General features: G+C 39.2%; 1 protein-coding gene across 1 annotated transcript in view; it reads left to right on the top strand.

Annotated features, from left to right (window-relative positions):
* Nucleotides 1-17,402, top strand: part of DCDC5 (doublecortin domain containing 5) — a 269,733-nt gene that overhangs the window by 217,252 nt on the left and 35,079 nt on the right. The window contains 6 exon segments of the mRNA XM_054241486.2: nt 4,284-4,383; nt 8,206-8,341; nt 9,906-10,065; nt 13,818-13,976; nt 15,132-15,160; nt 15,163-15,331. Of these exon segments, the coding sequence (XP_054097461.2) occupies nt 4,284-4,383; nt 8,206-8,341; nt 9,906-10,065; nt 13,818-13,976; nt 15,132-15,160; nt 15,163-15,331 (753 nt within the window).

Raw genomic sequence — 17,402 nt, 5'->3', positions numbered from 1 at the left:
GTATTTATATTATGTACATGAACCAGTGTTGGAGGTTATCTGCTGGAGGTTTTTTGTTTTTTTTTTTTTTTAGAAAGAGGCATTGCTTGCTTTCAAGGAACTCCTAACTAACTTTAGGGGAAGAAAATTTGCTTAGTTAAACAATCATAGAGCCACCTGCAGCAGTATTTAACCACACAGAATTGAAAATGATCAAGGGATCATTTATATATGATATATTTCCTGGTTTATATATAACCAGGAAAGAGAGAGAACATTGTAAGGAGCAGCTGTTGTAGAAGGCCACGTAGAGAGGAAAGAAAATGAGACAAAAATCCAAAGCAAGAAGATAAAGAAAAGGAGAACGCACGTGACCATAGCTTCTTGAAGGTTTTGTTACTGTTTGGAAAGAACTGTAAGAGTGTGGAAGAGCTTCTGGGGCAGAGTGTCTTGGCAAGTGATTGGCATAATAGCTCTACTGCTGCAGAGCTGTAGCTGACTGTGATTTGGGAGACATAGCTCCTTTCTTTTCCCCACTCCCCTTTTGTCTCTGGGACACCTTGGGTTATACTGAAATACAGTCCTCAGGTATCAGCTCCACCTGCTCTCCTTATTTGCTCCAGCACTGAAAAAGTAAAGTCAGAGGTAAGATGCCTGCACTCTCTATAAACCCAAACAGACCTCATGGTTGCCTATCCACTCTGGTGGTGAGAGAAAGAGAAAGAAGATCTTATTTCTAGGGCCTTTGCCTCCACATAACAGAGAAATCTGAGTCTGCATCTTGGTTTCCTTTCTAGATCTAATATCATTCTATGATGATGCCCTCTCAGGAGACCATATGAGGCAATAAAAGATCCAGAAAGATGTAGGCTTGAATATCAGCTGTCCCATTTACTGTCTATGTGAACTTGGCCAAGAAACTTAACTTTACTGAGGAGGAGATTCAGTCTCCTCCTCAGTAAAATGGGCTACTCAGAAATGGTGTGAGAATTAAATGAGAGAGTAGATATGAAATGCTTGCAGTGTTTGTTCCATTTTAATAATGTGTTGCTGACTTTTTATATGCCACGCACTTTACAGTATCCATACTCTGTAAAAATCTCTAATGAGGTAAAGGCTACTATAGCCATCTTTTACTGATGCGTCAGATGAGGATCCGAGAAGTTAAGTAACTTTTCCAAGGTAATATGGCCAGTGTATGAGAGGTTAGAATTTGAACCCAGGCAATCTCACTGCAGAGCCCACATTAGATGTGTGTGTGTGTGTGTGTGCGTGCACACACACATGTGTATGTGTTTTCTAACAGAGTCTTTCTCTGTCGCCAGGAGTGCAGTGTCACAATTTCAGCTTACTGAAACCTCCACATTCCAGTTTCGAGTGATTCTCCTGCCTCAGCCTCCTGAGTAGCTGGGACTACAGGCATGCACCACCACACCTGGCTAATTTTTTGTATTTTAGTAGAGATGGGGTTTTACCATGTTGGCCAGGATGGTCTCGATCTCCTGACCTCATGATCTGCCTGCCTTAACCTCCCAAAGTCCTGGGATTACAGGCATGAGCCACTGCGCCTGGCCTCCTTGCTGGGTGTTTAAGAACCAGTTTTTATCTTCTTCTCTCCCCATTTATATTGGCCAGTTTGTGAACTAGTTAGAGAAATTAAGTATACAGGAAACTCTATCCAAATCCTCTCCCACTACTTGGGCAAAATTCAACATTAACATCAAGCTTTCAAAAAGAAACAAAGGAGGAACAAAGCTTCCCTAACCACCTATTCCTTCTCTCCTCTCACCTGTTGTCCTAAAACAGGATACTCCCTTGGTCCAAACATTCTCCTCAGGAAAGTGTGAGTGGGACAGATAGAATGATGGTAACTCTTCTCAGGCCACAGTTTAACTGCTTGGGTCCCCAAATATATCAATTGGGGGAAAGTAGAACTAATGGGGTTTCTTTCTTTTTAAAAAATTTTTCTTGTTTCTCATTTCTGTTGATTTTGTTTTGTATTTCATTTCATTCTGTTGCTTTGTATTTCATTTTCTTCTCCCTTTGGCCTTCTCTTAGATACCTGTCTCTCACAAGGTTCTGTCTCTCCCCTGCTCCATGTAAAATGGGTCTTTGGGTATCATCCAAACAGAAGCAGGCAAATGTTGAGACTGGCACTCAATTATCTTACAGTTACCTCCCACCCCTACCCCACCAACCTATGTACGAGGGACATGGCCATGGCCATTCCCATTCCTCACTAGTCCATCAGCCTCCAGAGTTGTGACATGAGAAGCAAGGACTTAATTCTCACTGGTTTATTTACTTTTTTTTTTTTTTTTTTTGAGGTGGAGTCTTGCTCTTTTCCCCAGGCTGCAGTGCAGTGGCACAATCTCAGCTCATGGCATCCTCTGCTGCCCGGGTTCAAGTGATTCCCCCGCCTCAACCTCCTGAGTAACTGGGTCTATAGACTTGCACCACCACGCCCAGCTAATTTTTTTGTATTTTAGTAGAGATGGGGTTTCACCATGTTGGTCAGGATGGTCTCAGTCTCCTGACCTGGTGATACGCCCGCCTCGGCCTCCCAAAGTCCTGGGATTACAGGCACGAGCCACCACACCCAGCTGCTTTTTTTTTTGGAAATAGGGTCTTACCCTGTTGCTTGGGCTGGAGTACAGTAGCATGATCATAGCTCACTGCAGCCTCAACCTTTTGCACTCAAGCAATCCTTCTGCCTTAGCCTCCCAAGTAGCTGGGACCACAGGCATACACCACCATGGGTGGCTAATTTTTTAATTGTTTTTTTTTAATATGGGTTCTTGCTATGTTTTCCAGGCTGGTCTTGAATTCCTGGCCTCAAGTGGTCCTCCTGCCTTGGCCTTCCCAAGTACTGGGATTACAGGTGTGGACCACCATACCCAGCCTTCTTTGTTTACTTCTAAACAACCCTTAGAGAAATGGAGAGCCTGATTATCCATTTAATTTATTTATCCCAGTGAGGAAATAAAATTTAGAAACATTCTTTAAAAAGCTATGTCTTGCTGATGAGCATAAAGTGAACTGAAGTTCATTTACTGTGAACAGTACATTCTAACACAAAACATATTTAGCAAGAAACTTTTACTTCTTCCATGGGCAGGATAGTTCCACAGTATTGTTTAGGAAATGCTCCATCAGTCTCTTTTTCAGCTCTACTTTTTCCTCACAATTCCACCCATTTTCATCTCTCCTAAAACTTGCTTTCTAGGGTCCATCCCCTCCAACCTCCAGTCCATTTTCCACCTTTCTGACAGTTAACTTTCTAAAAAGCAGACCTGATAACACTACATATCTGCTGTAATGCCTTCAGCGGCTTTCTGCTGCTTATGGGCTAGAAGGCAGGTTCATCGGTCTAGAATCCCAAGTGCTTTCAGTTGGTTTCTGTTTTCTTTTTCAGTTTCATCTGGACCATACTCTCCTCGTGCCCATACACTCAGCTCCAGTCTAGTCATTTTGGATAAACTTCCATTTATCCTTTAAAATCCAACCCAAATGTCACTCCCTTAGATAAGACTTCCCTGGAAAAATTGATTGTGTTCCCCTCTGTTCTGAAAGCACACTGGCAGGTGCCTATGGCAGCACCCATGACTTCATATTACATCTCAGTTACTGACCTTTCTCTACCCTGACCAGATTGGGAGCTCCTCAGGGAACCACGAAACTGTCATTCATCTCAACAAGCTTGTCCAGTGCTTGTTTGGGAGGGTAGGGGATTGTGGGAGTGGGAAATCAATGTTTAATGTTTAACCAGGCTAAAAACTTCTGTTTGAAAGGTAGTTAAAGGGCTATAGTCATCACTTCTGGTAGAAGGAGATGAAGAAGTTGGTGACAAATTTGACTTTGACAACCTTGGAGAAAGAGCAAAACTGCAACAGAAAAAGCCGAAGATTTGTTTTAGGTAGGAGAAAGAGCACAGGCACAGAAATAGGAAAGTGTGGGGCATATTGAAGAACGAAAAGTCAATGGCAGTGTGTCTACCTATTTATTGGTCCTGTCTGGCACTGTGCTAAGAGCCCTTTTCAAAAGCAACCTTTAATCTTCACAGAGACCCTGGAAGGTGAGAAATCCAGCCTTAGACAGGTTAAATAATTTTCCCAAGAGCCACAATTTGGAGAGGAAAATGAGACTCAAATGGATCTGACGGGCCCCAGAGTCCAGCTTATGACTGACAGTCCCTAGGAGAGAGTTGTCATTAAGGATTCAGGTTCCTGATTTTTTTTAATTTTCTCTCTTTGCTGCTGGAAGCTTTTGGTATCAAGATCAATTTTTGTGTCTTTTATTTACAGGTGCACTGAGATTTTAAATTTACCTTCTGTAGCTCGGAGATTGTTCAATGAAAAGGGGAAGGAAATATTTGCCCTAAGAGACTTGCAAAGAGATGAACTGGTAAAGACATGGATTTGAAGCTGGTGATATTAATTTATGAATACCTCATCCAAGAAAGAATCCCCTTAAATATAAATCTTCAGATGCTTACCATTGTAATTCTTTTTTTTTTTTTTAATTTTTTATTGGATTTTAGGTTTTGGGGTACATGAGCAGAGCATGCAAGACAGTTGCGTAGGTACACACATGGCAGTGTGCTTTGCTTTTCTTCTCCCCTTCACCCACATTTGGCATTTCTCTCCAGGCTATCCCTCCCCACCTCCCCCTCCCACTGGCCCTCCCCTTTTCCCCCCAATAGACCCCAGTGTTTAGTACTCCCCTTTCTGTGTCCATGTGTTCTTATTTTTCATCACCCACCTATGAGTGAGGATATGCAGTGTTTCATTTTCTGTTCTTGTGTCAGTTTGCTGAGGATGATGTTTTCCAGATTCATCCATGTCCCTACAAACGACACAAACTCATCATTTCTGATTGCTGCATAATATTCCATGGTGTATATGTGCCACATTTTTCCAATCCAGTCTATTATCAATGGGCATTTGGGTTGATTCCAGGTCTTTGCTATTGTAAACAGTGCTGCAATGAACATTCGTATACATGTGTCCTTATAGTAGAACGATTTATAGTCTTTTGGATATATACCCAGTAATGGGATTGCTGGGTCAAATGGAATTTCTATTTCTAAGGCCTTGAGGAATCGCCACACTGTCTTCCACAATGGTTGAACTAATTTACACTCCCACCAACAGTGTAAAAGTGTTCCTTTTTCTCCACATCCTCTCCAGCATCTGTTGTCTCCAGATTTTTTAATGATCGCCATTCTAACTGGCGTGAGATGGTATCTCAATGTGGTTTTGATTTGCATCTCTCTGATGACCAGTGACGATGAGCATTTTTTCATATGATTGTTGGTCTCATATATGTCTTCTTTCGTAAAGTATCTGATCATATCCTTTGCCCACTTTTGAATGGGCTTGTTTGTTTTTTTCCTATAAATCTGTTTGAGTTCTTTGTAAATTCTGGATATCAGCCCTTTGTCAGATGGGTAGACTGCGAAAATTTTTTCCCATTCTGTTGGTTGCCGATCCACTCTAGTGACTGTTTCTTTTGCCGTGCAGAAGCTGTGGAGTTTCATTAGGTCCCATTTGTCTATTTTGGCTTTTGTTGCCAATGCTTTTGGTGTTTTGTTCATGAAGTCCTTGCCTACTCCTATGTCCTGGATGGTTTTGCCTAGATTTCCTTCTAGGGTTTTTATGGTACCATTGTAATTCTTATCTTCTCTCAGAATTATTCTAACTGAGGAAGCATCAGAAAGTAACACTAGGAGCTAACATTGTTGAGAGCTTCTTATGTGTCTGGCATGGTTTTCAGAATGGTATATAAATTAATCTTTGTGTGTGTGTTTGCGTGTGTGTGTGTTTTGAGGCGGGGTTTCACTGTGTCATTCAGGTTGGAGTGCAGTGGCACAGTCTCAGCTCACTGTGACCTCCGCCTCCCATGCTCAAGCAATTTTCCCACCTCAGTCACTGGAGTAGCTGGGATTATAGGCATGTGCCACATTGCCTGGAAAATTTTTTGTATTTTAGTTAGAGACAGATTTGGACATGTTGCCCAGGCTGGTCTCAAACTCCTGAGCTCAGACGATCCACCTGCCTCAGCTTCCCAGAGTGGTGGGATTACAAGTGTGAGCCACCACGCCCGGCCGAATTAATCTACTTGATGTTTTTCACAAGCCTAGACTCTAGAAATTAAGGAAGAAACTGGAGAAAGCCAAATTATTAATCATTTGCAATTTCCATCTCCTGCTCTGAAGGAAGTAAATTCTCTACTCTTTTTGAGAGCTTCAAAATGTAGTTGTTTAATGACTTCTTACTAAATGATAATTTCACTTTTTCAGGACAAAATTATGCCTACTTTTTCACGTACTCTATTTGGGTGACTGGAGAAGGCGGAAAAGCGTAAGGACTTTAGCAGCCTAGGCTTTCCCCCCATTTATAGAATTTGAGGCATCAGTTTGAAAAATAAGAAACAGAAAACACAAAAACAAAAAAGCCCTTCTTGACTTATGCCAACAATTCTTTGAACAGAGAACAAAGCTTGTACCATTTCATCAGAACTCAGCTCAGGCTCTGAACCTAAACCCCCTGGAGAGTCTTAAACAGAAGTATCGATGGCCAGTATCCGAGGCAGCATGGCAGGGTTAGGAGTCTGTTGTTCTCAGAGACTGCTAGGTCTAATTTGAATCTTAATGCCAACTCTTTCAAGAGCTTTGTGCTTTTGTTTTTACTATTTTTGTTTGTGCTGCTATGCTAATCACTGTGGGTTTTTTAAATAATGAATTTAAGGTAGATTACATTAAATCATACAATACAAAAAATTAATTTAATCGTAAGTCTAGATGAGGCCACCATGGCAAAGTGGGTATGAGTAGAAGGAGGATAAGATGGAGCCAGGAGTGATTGTATATTTGCTAGAAATTAATCTGTCACTGCTCTGAAGAGTAACATGAAGATGGAAACATAAACAGTTAGTTACATTATTAAATATGTCCACAAGAGAAAAAGAAACCTGTTGTTCAGAAGAAGAAATTTTTGGCTGGGCATGGTGGCTCACACCTGTTATCCCAGCACTTTGGGAGACCAAGCTGGGCAGATAGCCTTAGCTCAGGAGTTTGAGACCACCCTGAGTAACATGGTGAAACCCCACCTCTACTAGAACACAAAAAATTAGCCGGGCATGATGGTGGGTGCCTATAATCCAGGCTATTCTGGAGGCTGAGGCATGATAACACTTGAGCTCTGAAGGAAGAGGTTGTAGTGAGCTGAGATTGTGCTGCTGTATCTAGTTTGGGTTACAGAGTGAGACTTCACCTAAAAAAAATACTTTTTTTGAAAAGTTTCCTCTGGGTCTTCATACACAGAATATTTGTAATAATGAGTATATAATGATCAGAAAAGGCAGCACTGAGGTTCTCTTTCTTCTTCCTGAGTCTTTCTCAATATATCACTTCCTTTTCTCATCTTTAAAGAAATATTTATCCATTTAAGGACATTTAAGAAATACATATAAACAAAAAAAGGAGGAAAATTGTCATCCCTAATCTTGTCACTTGGAACTATCCACGTTGACATTTTGATGTTTGTACTACAAATTCGTTTATACCAGGGGTCATTAAACTTTTTCTGTAAAGGATCAGATAGTAGATATTGTAGGTTTTGTGGACATCAGCTCTGTTCCTGAAGCATGAAAGCAGCCACAGACAACATGTAAAGGAATGGCTGTGTTCTAATAAAACTCTACTCACACAGGCAGCAGGCCAGGTTTGCATTTTAGGGATAGTTTGCCATCTCTAATTTAGCCAACCTCTATTTACTCCTTCCTTCCTTCTTTCATCTCTTACTCTCTCTCCCCCTCCTTCCTTCCCTTGCTCCCTTCTTTTCTCCCTTTCAACCTCCTTCCCTCTCTCACTCCCTTCCTTTCTCTTTTCTTCCTTCCTTCCCCCTTTTTCTTAAGCAATTATTTTTAAAAACTTTTATTTTGAAATAATTATAGATTCACAGGATGTTGCAGAAATAATATGGTAAGATACAAAGATAGTTTTTCACTTAGTACAAAACTCTTGAAATTCATCAGAGCTTGTTGCCTTTATCAACAGTTTGAATTTTTTGAAAGTACTGAGTGGTATTCCATGGCACCACAGTTTTCTTTAATCATTCACCTATTATACTAATAAGATTTTTTTTTATTGTCCCTCATTTCAATTATTACAAATAATGCTGCTGTGACAATTATATACAGGATAAGAGATGCTTTGTTTGATAGGTGTATGTTTTATGTGGAGAACATTGGATCAATCCTGACCTGTTCACTGCTAAGCAAAAGAAACAAATCTTCCTGAGGAACCTAGCATCAGACCTTTCCAAAATTCAAATCTTCTGCAGCACACGTAAAATAGAAGGTAAGCATTGGAATTATTTACCTTAGTATATGCAGCCAAAATGAAATATTTGATGATACTGCTTTTTAAAAAGTCAAAGTTTGTTTAAACAGGTCATATTTCACCTCTGCATCTTGCTGTTTAACTCTTTAACTTCTATGTTTGACATGTTCGAGTATTTTAGTTCACACTATTGTTTGGATGTGCAAAGAAAACGTAATTTTATTTTGCTGTTAACAGATCTGATCTTCTTTGTGAGCCTCATGTGTTCTCCAGTCATGTTTACATTTTGTTCCATCCATTAATTTAATTAGTCCCTTTAGGGAGAGCTTTAGATTTCTCAGTCTCCAGACTCTCACTTTAAGTTCTACTCTAAGATAGAAAGCATTTGGGATGCAGATCTTCTTGCTTCCTGGGCTCTGCTGGCTGAAGTCTATGGCTGAAGTGACTTGTGATTTGTTCTTTTGGATCAGACAGTACTCTGGGCTGGTGTGCTTCCTCCCTTGCTCAGCCTTCTCTCTGCTTCCTGTGGCCCTCTGGAGCCCGGCTATGACTGAGCGGTCATCTCTGCAGTCCTTGCTACAGAGCCACCTCACCCCTGCTTGACATCCATTTCTGGAAGTCTCCCCAACCCAACAAGATTCTCAGCAACTCCAGGGTCCTAGCGGCACCTCCCAGAAACCAGATCCCGGTTCACGTGGCTGGCTGTGCCTCAGATTAAAGTAGCAAGGGTAGCTTGAAAGGTGACATTATCAGGGTGTCCAGAACAATGGGCACTATTCTCACAGTTTCCCTGGTTTAACTAAGATACCCAAAGTGAAGCCTGTAGAGACAGTCAAGATATCCCATGCCAGTTTTCTGGCTTTCTCTGTCTTGTGCCCCAAATCCCCTCTGGCCCAGAAGTGGTGGTTTTGCTCCAGGTCAATCCTGAAATTAAACCCTTGATACACTAAGTGGGAGCTACAGGCTTTTGGAGAAACTATAGATCATGACTGTATCATCCTGACTTCCAAGGTCGATGGCAGTATGCTGTTTGAATGTCAAAAACTATTTTTGGACTTTTGCTTTTCTTTTATAAAAGTTCTAATTTCCTCATGATCCTCTCCTTTCCTTAAGGTTTCTCCAGGAACTAGGACAAAAGTCCATATAGAGAAAAGAAAAAGAGGGAAAAAAAGTGTAATTTAAAACACTGCCCTATTATATACATCGAGCATTGTACAGTAAAGCTTTGCATGTGTTGTTCAAGGCTTTCACTAGGACTGGGACATCCACTGATGAGTTTTGGATTCCAGAGAATGAGCTAAAAACATATATCTAAATAAAGTAGCCCATTTGAATAATTACAATATAGAATAATTAACTGATTTTTGGAAAGACCTATTTTTAGCATTTTTGACTAAGAATATCTTGAGAGTAAAGAATCTACAAAAATTAAAATTAAATTCAACTGAGTTTAATAAGTAGCCTGTGAATAGATCAAATAGATGGAATTTTTTTGCATTTGTATTTTAGTGTGTGTTTTCAAATTCCTGATGCTCTGCAATTGTAATTAATATGTCCTTGCAATTTGTGAACTTCTGCTCAGCTCTTGTTTTAGAAGTCCAAAGTGACATTGTATCTGGAAGCAAGCTTGTGGTGCATAAACCTATAGCAGTTTTTGGAGATGAGAAGCAAGTTACAGAACCAGAAGAAAAGCAAGTGCAAAAAGATGCTTTAACAACAGAAAATGCTTCCAGTGAAATTCTGTAAGTAATCAGTGTAGCCTAAAAAGCTACCTGGCTGCTTTTTGAACTCAGCTCATTAACCCGATAACAGCACAGAGCCCATGCAGGGAACTCACGCCAAGTTTGTGAAACTGACGGCAGGTGAAGAACTAGTATTTAATTAGTTTTCTGGCAAAATGATACAACTACAGCTTCAGTGTTCAACATCATAATGATCAACTTTCTGTAATATTATTATAATGCTATTATTTTTAAAAGACTAGAATTTTAGGATTGTAGACATTTATTTGAGGAATTCATCCAGTTTTGTTTCTATAAACTTCAGGGTCAACTAAACTTCTTCCCTAACAAGTTCAAGTTAGACACGTGTAAATATGCAGTTATCATTCTAGATCATTGAAATAGCTTTCTGATTGCTTTCTCTCGCCATATCATCTTCCAATGCCCCTTTAAGTTAAACTGTAGACAACTCTCTAAGGCACAATCCTTTTCACATAGTTTTTTAATGGCTACATATTGCAGAGAGAAAAACTTACTTTTCTGGAATCCCAAGGCCTTCTGACCCTCATTTATGCCTGTCATTGACCTTCATTTGCATTCCCATGGCCCATGTCTTTTTCTGCCACATGAATTCCAACCTCCAGCTCAGCAACAAAGAGTTGTTGCCTGCATATTGCATATTTCGTTTATGTTCTGTTGCAGACCTGCAAGCCACATATTAATTTCTCTCCACCTGCAGTGCCTTTACTTGCCCCTTACCTATCTGTAGCATAACTCTTTAGCATTGAAGTCAATTACAGCAATGATTGTACATGGTGATGTACTTGTCAGTTCCTCTCCCCCTTGCCCACCCCTCCCTCTACCAACCTGGGAACTGTTGAGGGCAAAGACTCGGTCACATGGGTTCTAATCACCATTTACCGAATAAATGAAGGAGAGATTGCATGTATTTCCAAATTATAAAACCAAAAATACCTAGGCAATTACCACTGTAATAACTGTGAAAATAATTTATACATCATCGTTATGAACTGTTTCTATCTTCAGTTGTAAGAATGTGAACTTTTATTTTAGGAACCGAACTTCCTCGTTTTGATGGGTGATTCATTTGGTCCTATGACTGACACTAACAAAGGCACCAGAAGGTGTCTTTCAAAGAGAATGATTAGTCCTAGATGATACCTTTCTCGACAGTCAGGGAACTGACCACAAACTTTCACATCCCCTTCTAAAGAATGTATCATCTAGCCTCAGAGTAATTTAGTCTACACTTGGAAAAAAAATAAACAGAAAGAAAAAAGAGAAACATTTTTGAGAGCAAAGATCCTCATTGTTCTGAATCAGAGATTTCATGAAGGCCTGGAGTCCTTGAGGTAAAAGTGATTGGGTTCACTCAGAGCACAATGCAGGCATCTCCTGCATATTCCAAACAGGCTCTTTTGTTCAAGCCTCTTCTTGAAGACTCCTACTAACAGAGAGATCGCTGTTTTCAAGGCCGGCCATTATAATGTCTAAATAATTATTTAGACCATCTCCACCTTATGGTTTCATGTGTTTCTCTGTACTATGCCCTATTCGTCTTCTATTTGACAGCCCTTAAGCTACTTGGAATATTTTTTAATACACTGGGTTATCTATTTTTCATGCTGTCACTAGTCTTTGAACCATTTCTGATGACATGATCCTGAAATCATCTGAAATCATCTTATATTAGGAAGTCATTGTAATATTTTCTTAGACTTTCTTAAATGAGCTTGTTTGGAGGTTTTTGCGTGTTTGAAAATTGGGATGATTTAAGGAGGAACATCCATAAGGCCAGCAGCTAGAAGAACATCAATGTAGAAGTAACCTTTTTGATCCCCCCCCCCCAGTTTTTTTAATCATAAAGCTGTCTGGCACAAACAATAAGAAAAAGGGAGAAGAAATTCTGGTGATACTCGCCTACCATTTTTGTGCTTTGCAGGAAAAAAAGGCTTTTGGAACATAGAGAGTGGGGAAAACTTTTTCATTTCCTCACTGAATCACAGGTACCTGCCTACCTCTTCAGCCTCATCTAGAACTACTATCCCTTCACTCACTGCATACCTGTCACACCAGTGTCTTTCTGTTCTCCAAATGGGATAACCATAATCTTGCTTCATAGCCTTTTTATTTGTTCTTTTCTCTGCTTGGAATGCTCTCCCTCTAAATTCTCAGGTGGCTGGCTTCTTCCCATATTCTATAACTCAATTCACCTCTTAGAGAAGCCGTCTCTGACTCCATTGCTAAAGTAAACCTCACCCAATCCCAGTCAATCTCTATCACAATATCCTATTTTATTCAACTTATGGCATTTACCTTGTTTATTCATTTACTTGTGTCTTTTCTTCCCACTAGAATGTAACTCCATGAGCACTGATAAGTTACCCGTCTTATAGATTTTCAATAAATATTGATTAAAGGAATAACTAATGAAAGATTTGTTCTATGGATAAACAAATTAATTAACAAAGCAAGCTGGGCTTAAAAAATGTTCTAAAACTGACTTGACTATACCTCATTTGCCAGGAAGTTCAAGAGCTCATAGAGAAATTCCGAGTAAGAAAATTAAACATCTGGATTTGAGTGAAGAATCTTGTTTGGATTTTGCTAACTTTGTTAAAACCAGGAATGACATTTTTTTTCTCTTTTCCTCAAAGAAATGGAATTGGTGAGAAAGCTGTGGTTTTTATTTTTAACACAAGATGGCACTGTTGTTTTTTAACTGTAAAGGGAGCGTTTTGCCTTGAGAAGCCACTTGTGCTGCCTGCAGTTCTGAATGAGGCAGTCATTACCCACCAGTTTCATATCCACATGCGATACTTCTAATACATTTGAAAAGAGTACGGTCAGCTCTGCTAGCACAGGAATTGTCCCTGAAGATTTTCGTAATTTAATAATGCTTGTAGTTACATCAAATTATCACAAGCACCTTGGAGATCAGTCTGTCCCAGAGAACTTTATTTACAGGTATGCATATTTAGAGTGCCGAAATAGGCTTGTTGCTTTGCCTGTATATTTATTCTTCCTCAGTCAAGCATTCCTCATATCATGATCCCATTCAAGGCAAATGTGCTCTCAACAGTGGCCTGAAACTTTATATATAGAGATCTATATGGCGGCTGCTGATTCCCTTTATATCTTCATTTTAACAAGAAGCCAGAAGGCTGACTCAAGTATTCAAACGATGACTATGTACCCTGTTTAGTATATGAGCATCTAGCAAAAGCTGATGCATATGTGCAGATGCTATTTGATTCTCTCTAGATTTCTCTGTGGGGAAATCTTGGAAAAGTTAAGATTTCTTAACCTTGTCTAATGAGTAAACTCTACAAAGCTGAGTAATCTAGGCTGTACTGTTCCAGTCAGAATTATGACCCAATTATGGGGTAGACAGGAGTTTTATTACATGTTCATTATGAATTTTCAAACTACTGAGTAGTCAATCTTTATCTTTTGGAATAGAATATGTGGTCCCATTTTTTTCCTGGGTAAAAAGAAGAGTGACAAAGAAGAATGACAAAGAAGAATGCTGTTTATTGTGTGCTTGGGGGATTTTATTTGTAGACTTATATTAAAAGATCGAAATGATGTATTAGTAAGATGTGAATTTCAAACATTAGGCACCCTTATGAAAATAAGATTGATAGATCCACCAACATCCTGCAGAATGTGTTTAGACTACACCTCAGAAAAAAATTCTGTGAACACAAATCAGAATTCTTAGACTTGTGTTTGCTTCTGAACCTTGATAGAGATTTGCACGCTAGAGCCCATCTTCGATTGAAGGCTTGTGACACACTTCTTAGGTATGCCTGGCAGGAAACTTTGCATGAATTTGATGAGGATGACAGTCTTTCAAAGAAAATGGAAAAAGGGCTCTTTGAAAATGTGGAATCACAGAAGAAATACAGGTAAAAAGTTACAAAGGATTCCTGTTAAAGATTTCTGTCTCGTGTTAGTTCTCTCACCTTAGGACACATATATTCCTAAGAGTTTGCACTGCTGCTGTTAGCTGCTGTTTCTATCAACATGAATATTTTTGTCTTGTTTTTGATGAAAATATTTACAAAATTTTGTGGGAAGGTCCTTTACCCTTTGATTTATTTTGTTCAGTGTAGTATAATAACTTACTCATTTGTGTGTTTTTTTCTCTTAAACATTATTCTTATCCACTTTTGCCTCCTGAAAACTTAGCATACACCCTGTATATTTGTTGAATGACTGTGTGAGTGAACTTACGAATAAACATTTAAGATGCGCTGATGTCTTTAAGGAATTAATAAAATGCAGTTTCTTCCTTTTTAGTTAATTTTTTTGTCAATGTCCAATGAAATGACAGGAATATATAGTACTTTGTGTTATTTCATAATCTTTAGACAATTACTTGACATGATAGCAGTTACTGGAACATGTGAATCAAATGTTTCTGACACTTCAACATTTAGCACTAGGCCATCCACATATAGGGGCTTAATAGATGTTTATAGATTAATTTAATTTACGGTGTGTTGTGATATGTAATAGGTTAATTCTGCTTAATGTTGCAAGATCCTTAAGCAAGAGAGTCATTTAAATTATTAGTACATCATTATTTTATAATCTATGAATTATTAGAGATGAGTGAAAAACTTGGAGAATGGTGTTCCATTTCCAGGGATACCATAGATAGAGGGTAGAAACAATCATAGTTTGAACAGAGTTTCTTCATTTCTCTGTTTTGATTCTACATGCCCCTGCCCGCATTATCTTACTTAATTTTAAATTTCACTTTTTCATCTTTACATTACCTTATTAACTGAAGTTCTTTTCTTTTTTCTAAAGAATTTTTCAAATGCTCTCCTGGTAAACATTTATTTCTGTTACAAAATAAGCTCAGAATTATACTTCTTATGTCAGCTTAGGAGTGCAGTGCTAGTAGCATTGCTGTCATTCTAATGATAAGGTCTATCATTTCAAGTTAACGTGGTTCACAGCGGAGCTCTCACCAACAGAACTCACAACCTCTAGCACATCAAGTGCATGGGACGTTTTTCTGCCACCAATGGAGGTTTTTTTTTTTATCTCAGCTGTTCACCAAAGCATAGTAAATTGCACAAGTTTGCCATCAGCAGTTTGAATACAGAGATGGGCAGATTATAAGCCATGCTGCCCCTCAACTAGTCTTGGGTGTTCACGGTCCCAATCCCCGGTCAGGCATGGAGGTGGTTTTGATGGAGAAGAAATCTGATAGTAGTCATCAGCGCTGGATACACAAGGAAGACAGCAGGTAATCCCATCATAAGTGGGTTTAATATATCAAAAGGTGAATAGGAGCCTAATAAGTCTAGCATGACACAGAGCAAGCAGAACTCTATTTGAGAGTTATCTGTCTTCTATTTAACTTATCTGATAATTCTTTATCCTAGCCCAAGAAGAGGAAGGGAATAAAATCAAATGTAAATGCTAGGTAAGCTACATACAATTTATCCACAATCAGATTCAGAGAAGGAATGTTTGCTCTCCTCTCCTGGGTACACAGTTTCATCTGGCCATTGGGCTCAAGACTGAACTCTCATTAATTTTATTTTTATGAAATGAAGAGATGGCATGTGTATGCCTATGTAACAAACCTGCACGTTCCACACATGTACCTTAGGACATAAAGTATAATAAAGAAAGAATTCTAAAAAGCCCCCAATTTTCAAGTTTTTTGATACTTTTCATTAACTTACTCCCCATCCTTCCCTCAATACACACCTTCCCTTTCTCTTCCACCTTCATGAAATAACCAATTTGTGGTTTCCACTCGTACAGTATAAGCTAATTTCTCTCTTAGCAAATATATCAACCTAATTTGATATCTGGTCCTGGATCTAAATTCAAACCAACTACAGTACTGTAAAAAAGTTATTTTTGAGATAATCAAAATAGCTTGGCTATCTGACGACATTAAGGATGCCTTATTAATTTTCTTGGGTGCAATAATGGTTTAATGGTTATGTTTAAAAAAGTCCTGATAAGTTGGATACATGTGGTAGCATTTACGGATAAAATTGAAAGCTATCTTAGATTTGCTGTAAGACATTCTATTATAAATAAAAATTTAAAAGTTTAGGGAAATGGATGAAACAGGAATGGCAGAATATTGATAACTGTTAGGTTCATGCTGATTGATTACACACTTCTCTTTCTTTTTGGTGCATATTGAACATCTCTTTAATCTAAAAAAATAGAAAAGAATCCCCTGTTTTTTAGATTGGTTTGCTTCAAATTCTACCATTAGTGTGATATGGTGAGTCTCCAGGGGCCTCTTTGGTCTCTTGAAATAGTGTACAAAATGTATGTTTGTGCATCTGTGCAATTTATTTTTTTCTGGGGAAGAGCTGTGATTTTCCCTGGATTCTCAAAAGGTCTGCGATGAAAAGGCTTATGAATCAGTGTTTTGAGGGTGGTTGCACAAGCTTCAGCAGGCAGCAGCGGTAGGCCCTGCGTGGGCAGGAGAGGAGCTGGTCTTACTCTGCTCATGGAGTTGAGCAAAGCCTCCAGCAAGGAAAACCTGCTGGGCTGGTGTTAGAAAAGACGGGAAAACCAACTGTGTAGATAGATCTGGTGAAAGTGTTTCTTTGGCCCATTCACCTGGGCTAAGCTGCCTTTGTAATGTGGCGGTAGGATAGCAGGTTTTTGTTTCTGTGAATAGTTTGCCATATGGAACCAGAATTCATTCATTCAGCTGCCAAGGGTTACTGAGGGCAGTGTTTTAGGAGCTGTTGCTTTACAAAGAACAAAACAGATTAAAAATCTTTAGCCTTATGGAGCTGACATCCAGTGTTTCCTCATTTCTACATTGTATTTAGCAATATATCTTACTGCCTTGGCTTTTTGTATTATACTAGAGGTCCCTGCTTAAACCTAAAGTGGAATTTGAGCATGGCTGATGAATTTGAGTGGACATGCATGGGGAATGAGAGCTGTGACCCTATGGCAAGAGAAAGCCATGCATAACAAGTTTGACCCAGGAATACTTGGTCGCTGGAAGAGAATACTACTTCTGAATGTTGCTCAGTGTCTGTCAGTGTGTGTGTGTGTGTGTGTGTGTGTGTGTGTGTGTGTGTGTGTTTCCCCCTTTCATTATGACTGCAATGGAGAAAGAAGGAGAAGGAGAAGACTTTAAGGGAAAACAGAAAAGATAAGTTTGCCTAAAACTCTGTGAAATACTGGGTCATGTGTGCACTGCCTTAGAAAATCTAACCATGTGTAACACGAAAGGGGACTGTTTCTTTCAGAGACCTCCCACGTTGCAGAATATTCTGTACCTTTGTCATCTTGGGAGCTCCTCATGTCAAGCCACGGAAAAGAGA

The sequence above is a fragment of the Callithrix jacchus genome, chromosome 10 (assembly GCF_049354715.1).
Source record: "Callithrix jacchus isolate 240 chromosome 10, calJac240_pri, whole genome shotgun sequence".
Classification (NCBI taxonomy): domain Eukaryota; kingdom Metazoa; phylum Chordata; class Mammalia; order Primates; family Cebidae; genus Callithrix; species Callithrix jacchus.
This window is presented reverse-complemented; position numbering and strand designations above follow the sequence as displayed.